The 16,534-nt window shown below is 44.5% G+C and overlaps 1 protein-coding gene across 4 annotated transcripts in view; it reads left to right on the top strand.

Annotated features, from left to right (window-relative positions):
- Window positions 1-16,534, top strand: part of NELL1 (neural EGFL like 1) — a 945,441-nt gene that overhangs the window by 86,773 nt on the left and 842,134 nt on the right. For 3 of the 4 annotated variants that reach the window (XM_021085298.1, XM_021085297.1, XM_021085299.1), the window contains one exon: window positions 15,724-15,874. The exons of the other annotated variant lie outside the window; for it this stretch is intronic. In XM_021085298.1, the coding sequence (XP_020940957.1) occupies window positions 15,724-15,874 (151 nt within the window). The remainder of the gene's footprint in view (window positions 1-15,723; window positions 15,875-16,534) is intronic. 4 annotated transcript variants of the gene reach the window in all.

Genomic DNA, 16,534 nt, shown 5'->3' with positions numbered 1-16,534 from the left:
ATGCATAGTGATCAGGCCTGCCCTAACCTAAAAGGCCAGTTATTTCTGGAAGGACCCACTGTAGCTCCCCTCTCTTTTTCCTTCCACTTACTTGGCGCTTGCCAAGCTCCTTCTCCCCAGGTCCAAACTTCCGCAATGCAGAGCCACCATTCCCTCCAGTATAGAGTTATAACTCTTTTCTCTGACCACTGGGACCCCAGCAGAGCATTCATTTTACCCCCCACCCCCACCCCCCATTCATTCCTCCACTCCGTTGAGGTAAATGCTGGCCTCTTGGTCCCTGAGTGCCAAATTTGTGCAGTTACTGGGGAGAAATATCTCTGAGGCCACCAAAGTCATTTCTCACGGAGCCTCTGATAGTTGGCTAATTAACATGATTTTGATCATGGCAGCCCATGTTGAAGTTGGACCAGTTTCCCAGGGGCAGGCAGTCAGACATTTTCAGCCCCCAAACCAACTCAGTTTACTTGCCTGTGAGCAAGACCATTTCATCAGGAGTGTGTTCCTATGATTTGACATCCAGCTTTGCAGGCTGTGGGCTTTTAAGAGCACTTTCTGGCCTGATAAATGGGGTTAGCTTGGGTTCCTGATAGAAGTTATGTGATTAAGATTCCACAAGTCAAACACATGCGTGGAGGTGCTGGCTTCGTATCGCCAGTGAGGAGACAGCCAGCTCTGCTGTGAAGCTGGGGGAGAGAAACAGCCAGCGCAGCTTTCTATCAGGCTGGATAGAAGCTTATGTGGAAGAGTATCTCTTTCTGCTTCTCTCTACCACAACTGTCTTTTTGCCCATGGAGCCACGGGAGCTTACCTCGGAAACATTAGCTGTTCACCCTCGTAATTACTCCATCCTCTAATTTAATGAAAACCCATTAAACCGAAACAATAATTAAAATGAGACATCATCTCTGTAGGAGGTTTGCATATTAAAATCACTGTGCATTTCAATGCAGGCAGATTTTTATTCTTGAACAGCATTTGAAGCAACATGTAAAAATGATTTATAATGAATAATCATAAATTAGAGAGCTTGGCAGTTGAACATGATGCCCTACTGTTTACTATTGAATTTGAGTAGAAGTGGCAAGGTCAAAGCCAGTATAGCATCTAAAACGTCTCTCTTAAGCCTGAGAATTAGCACCATGCTCAAAAGGGAATCAAATTTAACTAGGTAAGCCTGCTGCTCCAGACTTTTAAAACTGGCGAGAGAGTCTATATGGGGCAGTTGTGGGTTTTGGAGGAAGGGTACCTCTTAGATAGTGGAAACCTGGTGTTGGAGTGGAGTGGAGAAGTTTCATTTCTTGTCTCGGGACTGGGGAAGACATACAGAAATATCCAGAAAGAATTGAAAAGTTGGAGTCAGAAGGCACATCTCTACTATTTGCTAGAGGTGGAATCTTGGGCAAGTTACTGTGTTTGTACAAGCCAGAGGTTTCTTATCTTTAAGGTGAGATAGTTAATGCCTACCCGATGGGTTATCAGGAATATGAGATGTGATCATGCGTGTGAACCCCCTGGCAAATATTAAAAGCTCAGACTTTCAGTGTGTAGATTTCTGAAATCTTTGCAAAACATCTCAGAAATGCTGTCCTAAAGAGAGCCCAGGGGAGGGGACATACTTACAGAGGACAAGCTCTGTACTCACTGGCTGTACTCCATATGTTCATTACTGCTTACTGAGCCCTGCCACCTGGATGGTATTTCCACCATATTATAGGTGAGGCAACTCAAATTTGAAGGAAGGAAGCTGAGTTATCCAAGGTCTGGCAGAGGCTACGTGGAGGGGCTGCTGTTCAAACACCGGCTGAGCTGAGACAGGTAGAGAGGGCTGAGGCAGTGGCACATTCTGGTTGGCAATGGACAGGTGCAAATTTGAAATCCAGTGACAGTACTTAATAGGGAGCTTCTAAACTCTCTGTACCTGGAGATAGAATACTGATATCGGCTGAGGTGCTCTGAGATTAAATTAGTATAGCTAGGAGTTCCCATTGTGGCTCAGCGGTTAACAAACCTGACTAGCATCCATGAGGACTCGGGTTTGACCCCTGGCCTTGCTTAGTGGGTTAAGGATCCAGTGTTGCCTTGAGCTGTGGTGTAGGTCACAGACGCAGCTCAGATCCCGCGTTGCTGTGGCTGTGGTTGTAGGCCGGCAGCTACAGCTCCAATTGGACGCCTAGCCTGGGAACCTCCATATGCTGCAGGTGCGGCTCTAAACAGACAAAAAGACAAAAAAAAAAAAAATTAGTATAGCTCAAGTCGTTTGCTAGAGTTTAGCACACAGCAGAAATTCAAAGATATTCGGATGATTGCAGGTGGCTGGCTCTAGACGGGAGTAGCTGGGAGTGCCATCGACCCTGCCCACTTTTTAATTGAAGAGGAGAGAGGTAGCACTGGCCATTTACCAGGCCTCCAACCATGGCTGGCAACCACTGCTCACCTGGTGTGGCTCCAAGGTTCTCATGGCATGGTGGCAGCTGACATAGCTTGGCACTTGCCCATCCTCCAGGACTCAGAATCTGTCCCAGCTGTGTTCCAAATGAACACTTGGCCTCTGCTTCCTGTGTGGCACACACTGTTTGAAGACTAAACATGTCTGAATCAATTTAGTCTTCAAACTATCTATTTGTGTTAGATGCAGCTTTATTCCCATTCTATAGATGGGAATAAAGGCACAGAGAGGTTAATGGGTCCATGGTCACATACCTGGTAAGTGCTGAAGCTGGAATCTGTGCCAGTCAGCCTCCAAGTCAGACTGTTTAACCACTACCCTGCACTGCTCCTCATTGGGAAGATCAAGTGTCTGAGGGGAAGCTCTCTTGTCCTACACCAGGTTTTCCCAGCCCCATCTTGCCTCTTGAGCATGCCCAATTTTCTCATGTCTCTGAACTGAACAGCCCAACAGTTCCCATTCATTTATGTTTGTGTCTTTCTGACTGGATTCTGAGCCCCTGGCAGATAGAAAATGTGGTCAGTTTTGTCCGTAGTGCCTGGTTCAGAAGAGTGGTCAATAAAAGTTTGAAAAGTGAAGAGTTAATGAGCAAATGATTGCATAGATGGGTGGGTAGTTTACGGAGGGCTGGGACAAAGACTGTCCTCAGTTCTTTTATAAGAACCCAGAGGAGTGCTCCTGTGGTGCAGCTGGTTAAGGATTCAGCATTGATGCTGCTGTGGTGTGGGTTTGACTCCAGGCCTGGGAACTTTGGCATGCCGTGGCTGTGGCCAAGAAAAACACCAGCCAAACCTAGAGAGCATCCTGTGCTGGGTGCTGGGATCAACATTCTTGCCTGTATTTGACACCTCTTGTGCAGCTTCATATGCTATGTCATGGGCATACTTTTGTTTTCTCAGACTCTTGACCTTCAGTGTGAATTAAAATGAGATGACTTGACTGTTAGTTATCAAAGTAGACCTTGGTCCCATCAGCTTGAACTGTCATGGGCTGGGTGTCCCTGTTGAAATGCCCCAGCAGGCCATTCTGGAAGGTGACTTATCCCCTGCACTAAGGAAGGGGGTGGTATTCCATGGGAAGCCAAACCTGGTTGAGGTTGGCTGGAGAGAGTGTGGGGAGGCTCACTGATTGAAAGACACGGAGGTTCAGAGTTCCCGTTATGGCTCAGTGGGTAAAGGACCCCACATTGTCTTCGTGGGGATGTGGGTTTGATCCCAGGCCTTGCTCAGTGGGTTAAGGATCCAGTGCTGCTGTAAGCTGTGTTGTAGGTCACAGATGTGGCTTGGATCTGGCGTTGCTATGACTATGGCGTAGGCCCAAGCTGCAGCTCTGATTCAACCCTTGGCCCAGGAGCTTCCATTTGCTGCAAGTGTGGCCATAAAAAGAAAAGACAAAACTCCTAGAAGAAAACATAGGCAAAACACTCTCTGACATCAACATCATGAATATTTTCTCAGGTCAGTCTCCCAAAGCAATAGAAATTAGAGCAAAAATAAACCCATGGGACCTAATCAAACTGAAAAGCTTTTGCACAGCAAAGGAAACCAAAAAGAAAACAAAACGACAACTTACAGAATGGGAGAAAGTAGTTTCAAATGATGCAACTGACAAGTGCTTAATCTCTAGAATATATAAACAACTTATACAACCCAACAGCAAAAAAACCAATCAATCAATGGAAAAATGGGCAAAAGACCTGAATAGACATTTCTCCAAAGAAGATATACAAATGGCCAACAAACACATGAAAAAAATGCTCAACATTGCTGATTATAAGAGAAATGCAAATCAAAACCACCATGAGATACCACCTCACACCAGTCAGAATGGCCATCATTAATACATCCACAAATAACAAGTGCTGGAGGGGCTGTGGAGAAAAGGGAACCCTCCTGCACTGCTGGTGGGAATGTAAACTGGTACAGCCACTATAGAGAACAGTTTGGAGATAGCCTAGAAATCTATACATAGAACTTCCATATGACCCTGCAATCCCACTCTTGGGCATCTATCCGGACAAAACTCTACTTAAAAGGGACACATGCACCCGCATGTTCATTGCAGCTCTATTCACAATAGCCAGGACATGGAAACAACCCAAATGTCCATCGACAGATGATTGGATTCGGAAGAAGTGGTATATATACACAATGGAATACTACTCAGCCAAAAAAAGAATGACATAATGCCATTTGCAGCAACATGGATGGAACTAGAGAATCTCATACTGAGTGAAATGAGGCAGAAAGACAAAGACAAATACCATATGATATCACTTATAACTGGAATCTAATATCCAGCACAAATGAACATCTCCTCAGAAAAGAAAATCGTGGACTTGGAGAAGAGACTTGTGGCTGCCTGATGGGAGGGGGAGGGAGTGGGAGGGATCGGGAGCTTGGGCTTATCAGACACAACTTAGAATAGATTTACAAGGAGATCCTGCTGAATAGCATTGAGAACTTTGTCTAGATACTCATGTTGCAACAGAAGAAAAGGTGGGGGAAAAAATATAATTGTAATGTATACATGTAAGGATAACCTGACCTCCTTCTGTACAGTGGGAAATAAAAAAAAGTATTAAAAAAAAAAGAAAAGATACATAATTTCATGATTGAAAGCTGGGTGATTGGTGCTTATTGTCTTCTTTTGTAGGATGCCCTTTTTGCTTCTCCCTCATTTCCATCATGTGCCCTTAATATTCTAGCATAAGATTGTTTTTTCCTTAAAATAATTCTCAGAGAAGATCTGAAAAATTCGGATATGTGGAAAGAACAATGTCACCCAGATTAGTTCCCAGTGCTAACATTTTGATTGAATGCCAATCCCATCTTTCTGTCGTGCATCACTAAATACGTTTTTGTTTTTTGTGTTTTTTCAAATTCTTGATGACACATCCATGCAGTTATGTTCTTGCTTGATGTTATTGCCTGGGAATTTCCTGTCTTATTCTTTTTTTTGTGTGTGTTTTTTTTTGCTATTTCTTTGGGCCGCTCCCACGGCATATGGAGGTTCCCAGGCTAGGGGTCGAATCGGAGCTGTAGCCCCCAGCCTACGCCAGAGCCACAGCAACGCAGGATCCCAGCCGCGTCTGCGACCTACACCACAGCTCACGGCAACGCCGGATCCTTAACCCACTGAGTAAGGCCAGGGGTCAAACCCGCAACCTCATGGTTCCTAGTCGGATTCATTAACCACTGCGCCACGACGGGAACTCCTCCTGTCTTATTCTAATACTCTTGATATTATTATGTTATTCTACTTAATTTTCCATCGGGTGCACACAGTTTCATTTATAACCGTTCCCCAGATAGATTTTTTGCTACATGATGCAGTCACTCCTCTGCCTGCCCCCCCCATTTTAATGAGATAATTGGTATATAACATTGTATTAAAGTGTACAGCATAATGATGTGATATAAGTATACTGCAAAATGACTAACTGCATAAGTTTAACATCCATCGCCATACATAATTACCATTTTTTGCTTGTCATGAGGACTTTTAAGATGTACTCTCTTAGCAGCTTTGAAATAGAGGATGCAGTATGAACTGTAGTCACTAGGCTGTATATTACATCCCTAGAACTTATTTATCTTATAATTGGAGGTTCTTATCTTATATAATACAGTCTTCATATTAAAAAGATCTTTTCATCACACTTTTCTTGTTTTCCTTTTCGTGATGCTAATAGAGCTGACAGCCATGCTTTACCTCTCTCTTTATTTTGAGGGATCTAACTGGAGGAGCTGGAGGGGTGAGGATTTGGAGAGGAGACTTGATCACTGGTAGGTTATGGGGCTAGTGTGTGTGTCGGGGGGGACAGGCAGCCTAAAGAGAAGATGATCACAATTTGCTAACATCTTAATGACCAGGGGATGCAGTGGTTTTCCTTACCGGTATTTTTTAAACGTCGGTAAGAGCTCAGCTCCCCTACCATGACGATTTAATTAGTAAAATGGTGGGGGCACCTAAATCTCTTTTGCTTGAGTCACACAGTAATTACAAAGAAATTGATGAATGCTGTGTGTCACAGGATTCCTTGGGTTGAGTCCCCGAGTGGAGGAGTTGGGAGCGCTCTCCTGGCTTTATTATTCCTTAGGCGGCTCATTATTTTAATGGACTTTTTCTCAGCAGGTTGGGGTTATAGTAGAGAGTCTTTGGTAAACCTTCTCTGTTGTGCTCCATGCTTAGGAGTCAAGATATACAGATGATGAATGCAGCAAGCATTTGTTGAGGTTCTGCTGTGGCCCAGGCACCAGGCTGAGTGCGAATATCTATCAATACACCCTTCCCTATGGAAGTCAGTCTCATGGGCATGATAGCCACCAATGAAGTGATGAAATAGAATAGAATGATGAGTTACATAAAGCCTTGATATCTACAAGAAGCACAGTGAAGGCAACATAGGGAATCTGGGCTGGCCCGGGTTGGTCAGAGAATGCTGGCCTGAAAGAGTAATGAGTAAGCTGGTACCCACAGAAGAGAGAAAGTAGGAGAGGTCTCTGCAGATGCGGAGACACCAAGGTAGGGAGGAAGATGGCCCTGGGAAGAAGGCACAGGAGGCTCGTGTGGCTAGGCTGATGGGAGAGAGGAAAGACAGCGGGATGAAAATGGGAGCACCAGTGTCATGGAGTGGCCTGATTGTTTGCGTTGGGGCAAGACTCAATGTTATCTCTATTCAGCATGACCTGAAGCAAGCCATAAAACTTCTCTGTGCCTCAGTTTCTTTACCTGTAAAATGGAGGGATGCTATTTAGCTCTTAGGGGTTGTACAAATTGTAAATATTTCCTGAGCAAATGGTGTCCGGCACTGGGTATGTGATGATTTGTCTTTTTTTCTACATGCACCAAACACAGAGATCATATCCACTAGCCGACAGCAGATGTAGCACGTGAAGAATGTCCCATACGGAACCAGCCTACCAGGGTGCAATCTGAGAATGGACTCCTAGCTCAGTGTCTTTGAGAATATCATTTAAATTCTAGGAGTTCCTGTTGTGGCTCAGCAGGTTAAGAATCAGACTAGTATCCGTGAGTATGCTGGTTTTTTCCCTGGACTTGTTCAGTGGGTTAAGGATCAGGTGTTGCCTCAAGCTGCAGCATAGGTCAAAGACGTGGCTTGGATCCAGCATTGCTGTGGCTGTGGTGTAGGCCTGTAGCTGCAACTGTGATTGGACCCCTAGCCTGGGATGTTCCATAGGCCACAGGTGCAGACCCATAGGAAAAAAAAATCATTTAAATTCTGTAAGCCTTAGTTTTCGCATCTGTAATGTAGGAAAAATAATGGCTACTTCTAAGATGATTCTAAGTATGACGATATGTGCAAAGCAGTTAACCCTGCCCTTTGCACCATAATGAGCTGTTTATGTTTGCTTTTTATCCTTCTGGCTTCTGGAGCAAATGGGGGTTACTGGGACATGACTGTGAACTTGTTAGTGGAGCAAGAAACCTCTTAGACATTAAGTGGGAGTTTTCAGATGTCCTACTACTTTCTGCTTGTGATTTCTTCTGCTTTGCAAGTGCTCGGATTGATAACATCTGAACTTGTCAAAGAAGGGCCGCAGGACCTACTGGTGGGACACAAGCCTCCCCTCTCATGGTAGGAATTGCCCTGTGGACAGTTGGCAGTTCTGAAATGGCATATGTCCTCTGTACTTAGAAAAGCGACTGTCATTTTAAATCAGCAAGTGTTGGTTTACCTTTAGGGGCCAATCTTAATCACATACTTATGTGGGACTTGGGCCAGAAGGATGTGCTATGTCTATATCAAGGTCCTGCCATGCGTTAGGGTTCTCCGTGTAAACATGCTATGATTACTAAAATGTCTCCTCAATGCATCATCGGTTAAGGCCAAGGCGGGCTGCCTTGGTGTGTTTGTTTTGTCCTATTTCTGGCTGCTGCCATTTCTGTTCCCTTAACTCACTGATCAGTAGAGAGTTCCCTCCAGTATTGAGTTGAATAGATGCTTTCCTGCTCGACTTTTAGTGAGAGAGGCTTGCAGAGAAAGAAAAATGCTAGGATAATGGAAAACAAGTGGGTGTTCACAGCTGCACAGCAATCCTGCAAGGAATGCCCTCTGCTCCCCCTCTTCTGCCTGGTAAATGCTTATTCATCTTTTTTTGGACTCACTCTCAAAGATGCATCCTGTGCAATGTCATTCCCAACCTCCCCGGGTCCCTACCTTCCTTTGTGCATTGCCCTATGCTACCTGTTGTCACCAGGTAAATGTCCTGCTTATGCAGCTACCCTTGATGGCAGAAACTGTATTATTTTTACCTTTTGGCCAGTGCCTTGAACCGAGTAAGCACAACTAGGTGTTTAAGCACAGGTATATGCGATAAAAATCACCGCCCTCCTCACCCTGCAAGCCAGGGTAAAGGGCAATGCAGTTGCTTCCATATTCGGCAGAGAAGAGCCTATGAACACCATGATTTAATCGCTCTCCTCCACTCCTCAGCCTCCTCCCTTCACTGAAGACTTTTTTTCCATGCTTAATCATCACATTAGCATTTTCAGTCTTTCTTGAAAATTGACTAGGTAGAGCCATTTCATCCTAGGAAGGAAAAAGCACTTAACCCTTAGTGCTGAGTTAGCACTTCTTAACTAGATCATGCAAAACCCCTTGAGTATTTGGAACGACATTCTTTCCCTCTCTCTGTCTCTTTTTTAAAGTGTAAATCCTCACCTTAAGTGGGGGTTGTGAGGCAAATTACCTTGATGCAGCGGTAGCTTCCAAGTATACTCCTAGAGGTCACAAAACCGGAAGCCTCACAAGTAGACCAACTTCAGATGCTTGGATCACGTGGCTTATCAAATCGATTAAAAATACCCAGCAGGAAGCAGGGGAACCAGAGCGGATAAGATAGAAGTAGGGGGAGGGAAGAAAGATGGGCTCCTAGCCCTCTGGGTTCCTGAGTTATGCATTGTTCCTATAATCAGTCTTTCTCTCTGCCCCATGGGTTTCCTCTCCAAAGCTGTGGCCACATGATTGGCACTGAGATTATAGAAAAGAGGATTCAGTCAATGAGAGGCATCTGGTGCCTACATGCTGTCTCTATGGGAGGGACTCTGGCAAATATGCCTGGCCACAGCTGTAGTTCACCAGTTAACGTGGTGAGCAGTGATGGGTTTTATTTGCATTTCTGAGAGAGAGTGTGTGCATGGGGCCAGAAAGGGAAGGAGGTGAGTATCACAGATGGCTGTCAGATGTAGGGCTGACATACATGGCTATTCGAAGATGGCATTTGTACATTATGGCTTGGTCCTCCCACCCATTCTATTTTTTTTTTTTTTTTGGTCTTTTTTCTAGGGCCACACCCGCAGCATATGGAGGTTCCCAGGCTAGGGGCCAAATTGCACCTGTAGCCGCTGGCCTACACCACAGCCACAGGAATGCCAGATCCGAGCCTTGTCTACGACCTACACCACAGCTCATGGCCATGCCGGATCCTTAACCCACTGAGCGAGGCCAGGGATCAAACCCGCCACCTCATGGTTCCTAGTCGGATTTATTAACCACTGAGCCATGACAGGAGCTCCCCACCCATTCTATTTATAAGTGACACTCTTATTCAATCCTTTTTATCTATGTTCATCATATGTTCCATTTATTGGATCTATATTTAACAGGTTTCAAAGGTTTCTAACTTGTTATTTATATTTAACACTGCCTATAGGTTTTATCCATCTTCCTTGAATATTCTCAAATAATACAGCAACCATACATTACAGTGGTTACGTCTAGAAATATAACATTCATGATAGGTCCTCATTAACTGGTTTTCATTGGCTGTTCTTTTCACTTTAGGAAAAAAAAGGCAGGCTGCTGCAAACTAGGTGACATACCACTATTTTCAGTACCTGACAAATAATGTTTATGTTGAGATGGAAAGTCGGCAAAAGAGAAAAATCACAGAACCTAGGTGTTTTTTTTTTTTGTTGTTTTTTGTTTTTTGTTTGGCCATGCCTACAGCATGCCAAAGTTCGTGGTCTGGGGCTAAGAATCGAACATATGTCACAGCAGTGACAATGCCGGACCCTTAACTGCTAGGCCACCAGGGAACTCCTGTGGGTGTTTTATACATGGAAAATACCCTTGGTATCCTTTTGCTGTTCAGCTAGGAGCAGGGTAGAGTGATTCACAGAAATGAAATGTTAAAACTACAAAAGAACTTTAGAGATCATGAAGTGCAGTCCTTTCCATTTTCAGATGAGTGTGAGACTCAGGTAAAATGTCTTATCCAAAGTCACACAACTTAGTTACCTGCAGAACTTAGTAGTCTTCAGTTCCTTAAGATCTGGTCCAATGTTACTGCCTCAATATAACAAGGAGTAGTGGGATTACTTTCTTATGTTCTTTTAGTTGGTGAATTATGGTAAACATTTGAAAGAGCTTTTTTGAAAATGACAGTGTACATAAAATCTCAATGTATCGAAATAGATTTTTTTTTTTTACATTTCACTCTGAGTGCTAATGGTGTCTCTTTAGTGTGCCAATCATTTACAATGAAAAATGAGAAAAGCTGGCAGAAGGAACCTTCAGTTTTCTGGGGCGGGGCTGGGGTTGGGTGAGCAGAAGCATGGTCAGACTGGATTGGACTCTTAGCTGGGATGTCCTACAAAGTGGAATAGGCTGAATTGACATTGAGCATCAATTTTAATTTGATAGCTACTGGCTCTTAAGAAGTACCCATGTATATCCTAGTTTTCCAAAAAGTATCATACTGTTGTCTGACTGTAATATTTGCAGGGTGTTACTTCAAGTTACAATATAAGTGACATAAATGGAAAATACATTAGTTAATTCATCCAATAAGCCTTTGTTGGATGCCGTTTTCTGCCAGCCACTAAGAACTGTGGATGCAACAATGAATGACCAAGGATGGCTGCCCTTATGGAGCCTATAGACTAGTGTAGAAAGAAGGGAAGTAAGGTAAGACCCAAGAAACAAGATCATGATAGGTGATACAAGGAAATAATTGATCACAATACCTATACTCTGATAAGTGGTGTGGAGAAGATGACCAAAGTGGTGTGTTGGACTTGAATGGGGGCCTGTGTTGGAGGGAGTGACCTGTTGCAGTTGCGGAGAGATCTGAAGGGGGAAGCAGGGAGAGGCAGGCAAGAGTTAACTTATGTGTGACCATGCCAAAGAGCCAGATTTTGTTTTGTTTTGCTTTTTAGGGCCGCATCCTCGGCATATGGAGGTTTCCAGGCTAGGGGTTGAATTGGAGCTACAGCTGCCGATCTATCCCACAGCAACATAGGATCTGAGCTGCACCTTCGACCTACACCACAGCTCAGAGCAACGCCAGATCCTTAACCCACTGAGTGAGGCCAGGGATTAAACTGCCACCTTATGGTTCCTAGTCAGATTTGTTTCTGAAGTACCATAATGGGAACTCCAAAAGAGCCCAGTTTTATTCCTGGGAGCAACGGGAAGCCATTGGAGGGTTTTAAGTAGGAGGTAGAAATGATCCTGACTTCTGCTTTAAGAGGTGCGTTTCTGTGGGTTAAGAATCCAATTAGCATCCATGAGGATTCAGGTTTGATCCTTGGCCTCGCTCAGAGGGTTAGGGATCTGGAGTTGCCATAACCTGCCTGGTAGGTTGCAGATGTGGCTTGGATCTGGTGTTGCTGTGGCTGTGGCATAGGCTTGCAACTGCAGCTCCAATTTGACCTCTAGCCTCTAGCCCAGGAACTTCCCTATGCTGCAGGTGCAGGCCTAAAAAGACAAAAAAAAAAAAAAAAAAAGTGCATTTGGGCTGCTATGTGGAGAATGGAGGAGGGAGGGCAGTATAGCAGCACAGAGACCAGTTAGGATGCTATTGGAGAGATGATGGCAGCTTGGACAAGAGTGAAGTTGGGGAGGCAGTGGACAGATTCCAGGGATGGAGACCCTCATGACGTGCTTGTGAATCAAATACAGAGGGTGAAAGAAGGGAAAAAATCAAGGACAATTTCTATAGCTTTTTTTTTTTTTTTTTTTTTGACCTGAGAAAGTGGGTGTTTCCATTTATAAGCCTGGGAACTCTAGGAGAGAATAGGGAGGTGGGGGAGAGAACAAGACCTCCGTGGGTGAGTACAACTTGAAATGATATTAAGTATTCATATGAGATACTAAGAAAGATATTGCTTGAGGGAGAGGTTGTGGGTGCAGATAGAATTTGTGGGTCATTGGCCGTGGGGCTTGATAATCTCCCCAGGTGAGAAGTGGATGAGCTGTGGGGACACCCCTATCTGATGTGATATTCATGCGTCTTTCTCCCAGCAGGCATCACTGATCCATTGTGGCCCTCTTTTCTTTGGGCCCAAGCTTCAGACTCCTCTAATAAGCTCACTAGGCAGCTGCGACCAGTTGATTCTTAATTGATGCGTGAAGAAGGAAGTACTAAAAAGGAAAAGAAGTAAACACAGAAGTTAATCTCAAGAACCGAGTGTTTTTTCCTGGCACTAAATTCTAGGGAAATTTACTGAGGATCTTTGCCCGGCAGTAGTAATAATAAAAATAACGTTAACAGACATTTGCTAATGATGGCTAGTTCATAAAGTGATCATACATCTAATAGGTTTTGAACATCAACCTGGAAAATCTTTGGTTGAGATTTTGTAGACATAGAAGCATTCCTTAAGTGGCTGTCTCTTATCTCAGCCCTGGACAAAAGCTTGCCATCATGCCACTTAGTGGTAAAGTAGCGAAGGCCTTTGGGCAGAAGAGCAAGTGTCATTCAGGTAGGTTTTATGTGGGCAGAATGTTTTGGGGTTGGGTACCTTCATGGTAGAGGAACAACCATGCTTCCCACCTGTCCGTAGTTTAGACTTTTACATCTGGAAGACCGTGGTGATATTTTCTGTGTTGTAAACTCGAAATAGCAACGTGTAGAATTAGAGGAGATTAAGCTGGGGAGGCCCTGAGGAATCACCTAGTCCACACCCACATTTTGCAGATGAGAAGACTGAGGCCTGAGGGTTTGGAGTTCCTACTGTGGTGCGATGGGTTCATGGCATCTTTGGAGCACTGGAACACAGGTTCAATCCCCAGCCTGGCCCAGTGGGTTAAGGGTCCTGTGTTGCTACAGCTGCGACTTAGATCTCATCCCTGGCCTGGGAGCTCCATAGGCCTGGAGTGGCCAAAAACAGGGGCAGGGCGGGATGAGGGACAGGGAAGGAATTCAAGGGTTTTCGTTAAAAAACTACTCGTTAGGATGAGGTTCTTCAAAGTCTGAATACATGTCTGTGATGCTTGGGCAATGCAGCCTTTGCAGTTCTATGATTTTCTTTCTTAAAAAAAAAAAAAAAATTTTATACAGGGAGTTCCCGTCATGGCTCAGCAGAAATGTATCTGACTAGCAACCATGAGAACGCAGGTTTGACCCCTGGCCTTGCTTGGCGGATTGAGGATCTGGTATTGTCATGAGCTGTGGGGTAGGTCGCAGATGGGGCTCAGATTCCACGCTGCGGCTGGTGGCTGCAGCTCTGATTCCACCCCTAGACTGGTAACCTCCATATGCCGCGGGTGTGGCCCCTTTTAAAAAGACAGAAAAAAGTTCATATGGTTTTTAAGGGTTACTTTCCATTTAATTATTACAAAATAGTGGCTGTGTTCCCCGTGTTATACAGTACATCCTTTTAGCCTGTCTTAGAACCGATGGTTTGTACTTTCCACTCCCTCACCCTGTATTGTCCCCCATCCTGTAACCACTAGTTTGTGCTCTCTGTAAGTTTGCTGCTTTTTTGGTAATTCACTAGTTTACTGTACTTTTAAGATTCCATATATGTGATACTGTACAGTATTGTCATTCTCTGACATATTGCACTGAGCATAATGCCCTCCAAGTCCTTCCAGGTTGCTGCAAATGGCATGATTTCACTCTTTTTTTTTTTTTTTTTTTTTTTCTTTTTCTGACTGCATCCACGGCATATGGAAATTCCCAGAGCTGCATCTTCCGGCTTACACCACAGCCACAGCAACTCGGGATCCAGCTATGTCTGCAGTCTACACCACAGCTCACGGCAATGCTGGATCCTTAACCCATTGAGCAAGGCCAGGGATCGAACCTGCCTCCTCATGGGTACTAGTTGGGTTCGTTACCCCAAGGCACAACAGGAACTCCATTTCACTCTTTTTATGGCTGAGTAGGATTCTATTGTATTTCTATACCACATCTTATTCATCTATTGATGGACACTTGGGTTGCTTCCCTGTCTTGACTATTGTAGATAATGCAGTTTTGCGTTTTTCAAAGGCCCCTTGTGCCGTCCTGGAGAAATAACCAGGTGGTTATCATGTAGTCAGAGGACATGGTTGGGACATGAGAGAAGGCCACCAAACGTGGCTTTTGCGTTGATTTGCCATACTTTGAGTGGTTTTCTGATTCTGCTTCCTGGGTGCCCACTTCGTGATGCCAGGAAGAAGGGTGCAAAATAATGATATAAGGCCCAGCTACCATGACAAGGCTGAGCCTGAGTAGGAAATGAGGGCTGTCTCTCATTATGTGGATGTTGCAGAAAGAAAGATTCCTGTCCAGGAGTAGGGTTAGCTGGATGGGCACACTTCTAGGCCTGCTGAATTGGCCTCAACTTTAATATTTCAAGAGGACAGTCATCCAGCTCATGTTTACAGAGAACTTCCAGGCACACTGATGGATCACGAGCATGCCTTGTATTTATTCTCAAAGCAAAAGCAGGGTAGCCCGGCATTATTAGCTCGAGTAAATCTCTGCTGAGGACCAGGCAAGGACAGGTTTGCTTAGATGCATTGAGAAGAGAAAGAAACTGAGGCCACCAGAAAAGCGAAATTGGAGCCTGTTGAGTGGCATTTGGGTTTTGCCAGACTCAGGATTCTCTGAATGTTAGACCCCATTTATCTGACAGCCTCTTGCCTTATTTACGGCGACTTAATCCGTTTGCTGCAGGCCCGATTGCTCAGTGTCCCATCAAAACTCCTGTCAGAAAATCACTGGCTGGCCAATTGCGAACTTGTCAAAGTGACAAGTGGGCAGGGTGGCCGAGACCGTATTTCTGGGCTTTGCCTTGAATGCACGCAGCTGTATGGAGAGGTGGGCGGAGCCTGAAAATCGAAACCATTGACAAGAGGGGAAAAGGGAAAACACACCTTGGATCCTCTGGATGAGGCATTTTTAATTGTGCATCTTTTCTCCCTTTTCTTGTCCTATTCCCTGTCCTTTTTTTCCCTGCTGTATTTCTTCTCTTCCCTTTTACTCCTCCTCTTCCTCTTCCTGCTTCTCCTGTTCTTCCCGCTGGACCCTTAGATACAGAAAGAGAGATTCATGCAGCCCCTCACGTGAGTGAGAAATTAATTCAGCTCTTCCGGAATAAGAGTGAATTCACCTTTCTGGCCACTGTACAGCAGAAACCATCCACTTCAGGAGTGATACTGTCTATTCGAGAACTGGAACACAGGTAAGAAAGGGCTTTCTACTTCTCAACATCTACCTGGAATTCGTGGACTATACAGGATGCCAAAAAAGTGTTCAGCTAGCCGAGGCCTTGTTCCTGCTGAACAGTCAATGGACTAACTTTGCTTTCAGCACTTAACTTTGAGTAAAGTGGCTTTCATGTTTGCCCTTCAAAGACTACTCGTGACTGTCTTTCTCACCTGTTTTCCATCTTCTGACAGACTTTCCTCATATAAAACCACCTTCTTGGAGTTCCCGTTGTGGCTCGGTGGATTATGAACCTGAGTAGTATCCATGAGGATGTGGGTTTGATCCCTGGCCTCAATCAGTGGCTTAAGGATCTGGCATTGCTGTGAGCTGTGGTGTAGGTTGCTGATGCTGCTCGGATCTGGCATAGGCCAGCACCTGCTGCTCTGATTCAACCCCTAGCCTGGGTAACTTCCATATGCCGCAGGTGTGGTGCTAAAAAACAAAACAAAACAAAAAAACAAACCCAAAATTCTTTCCATCATATTTAGCTCATCAAGCAAGTTAACTAGTTACATTTAACAACCATCTCTAAGAAACAGTTATCTTGCTTATTTTATGCAGGATCTCTGCGGCTCGAAACTGGAAATATTAAAGTGAATACTACAGAACAATTTTTATTCTAAGAATCACATGA

This window comes from Sus scrofa, chromosome 2 (assembly GCF_000003025.6).
Source record: "Sus scrofa isolate TJ Tabasco breed Duroc chromosome 2, Sscrofa11.1, whole genome shotgun sequence".
NCBI lineage: Eukaryota > Metazoa > Chordata > Mammalia > Artiodactyla > Suidae > Sus > Sus scrofa.
Note: the sequence above shows the minus strand (reverse complement) of the source record. Positions and strands in the feature narration are given on the sequence as shown.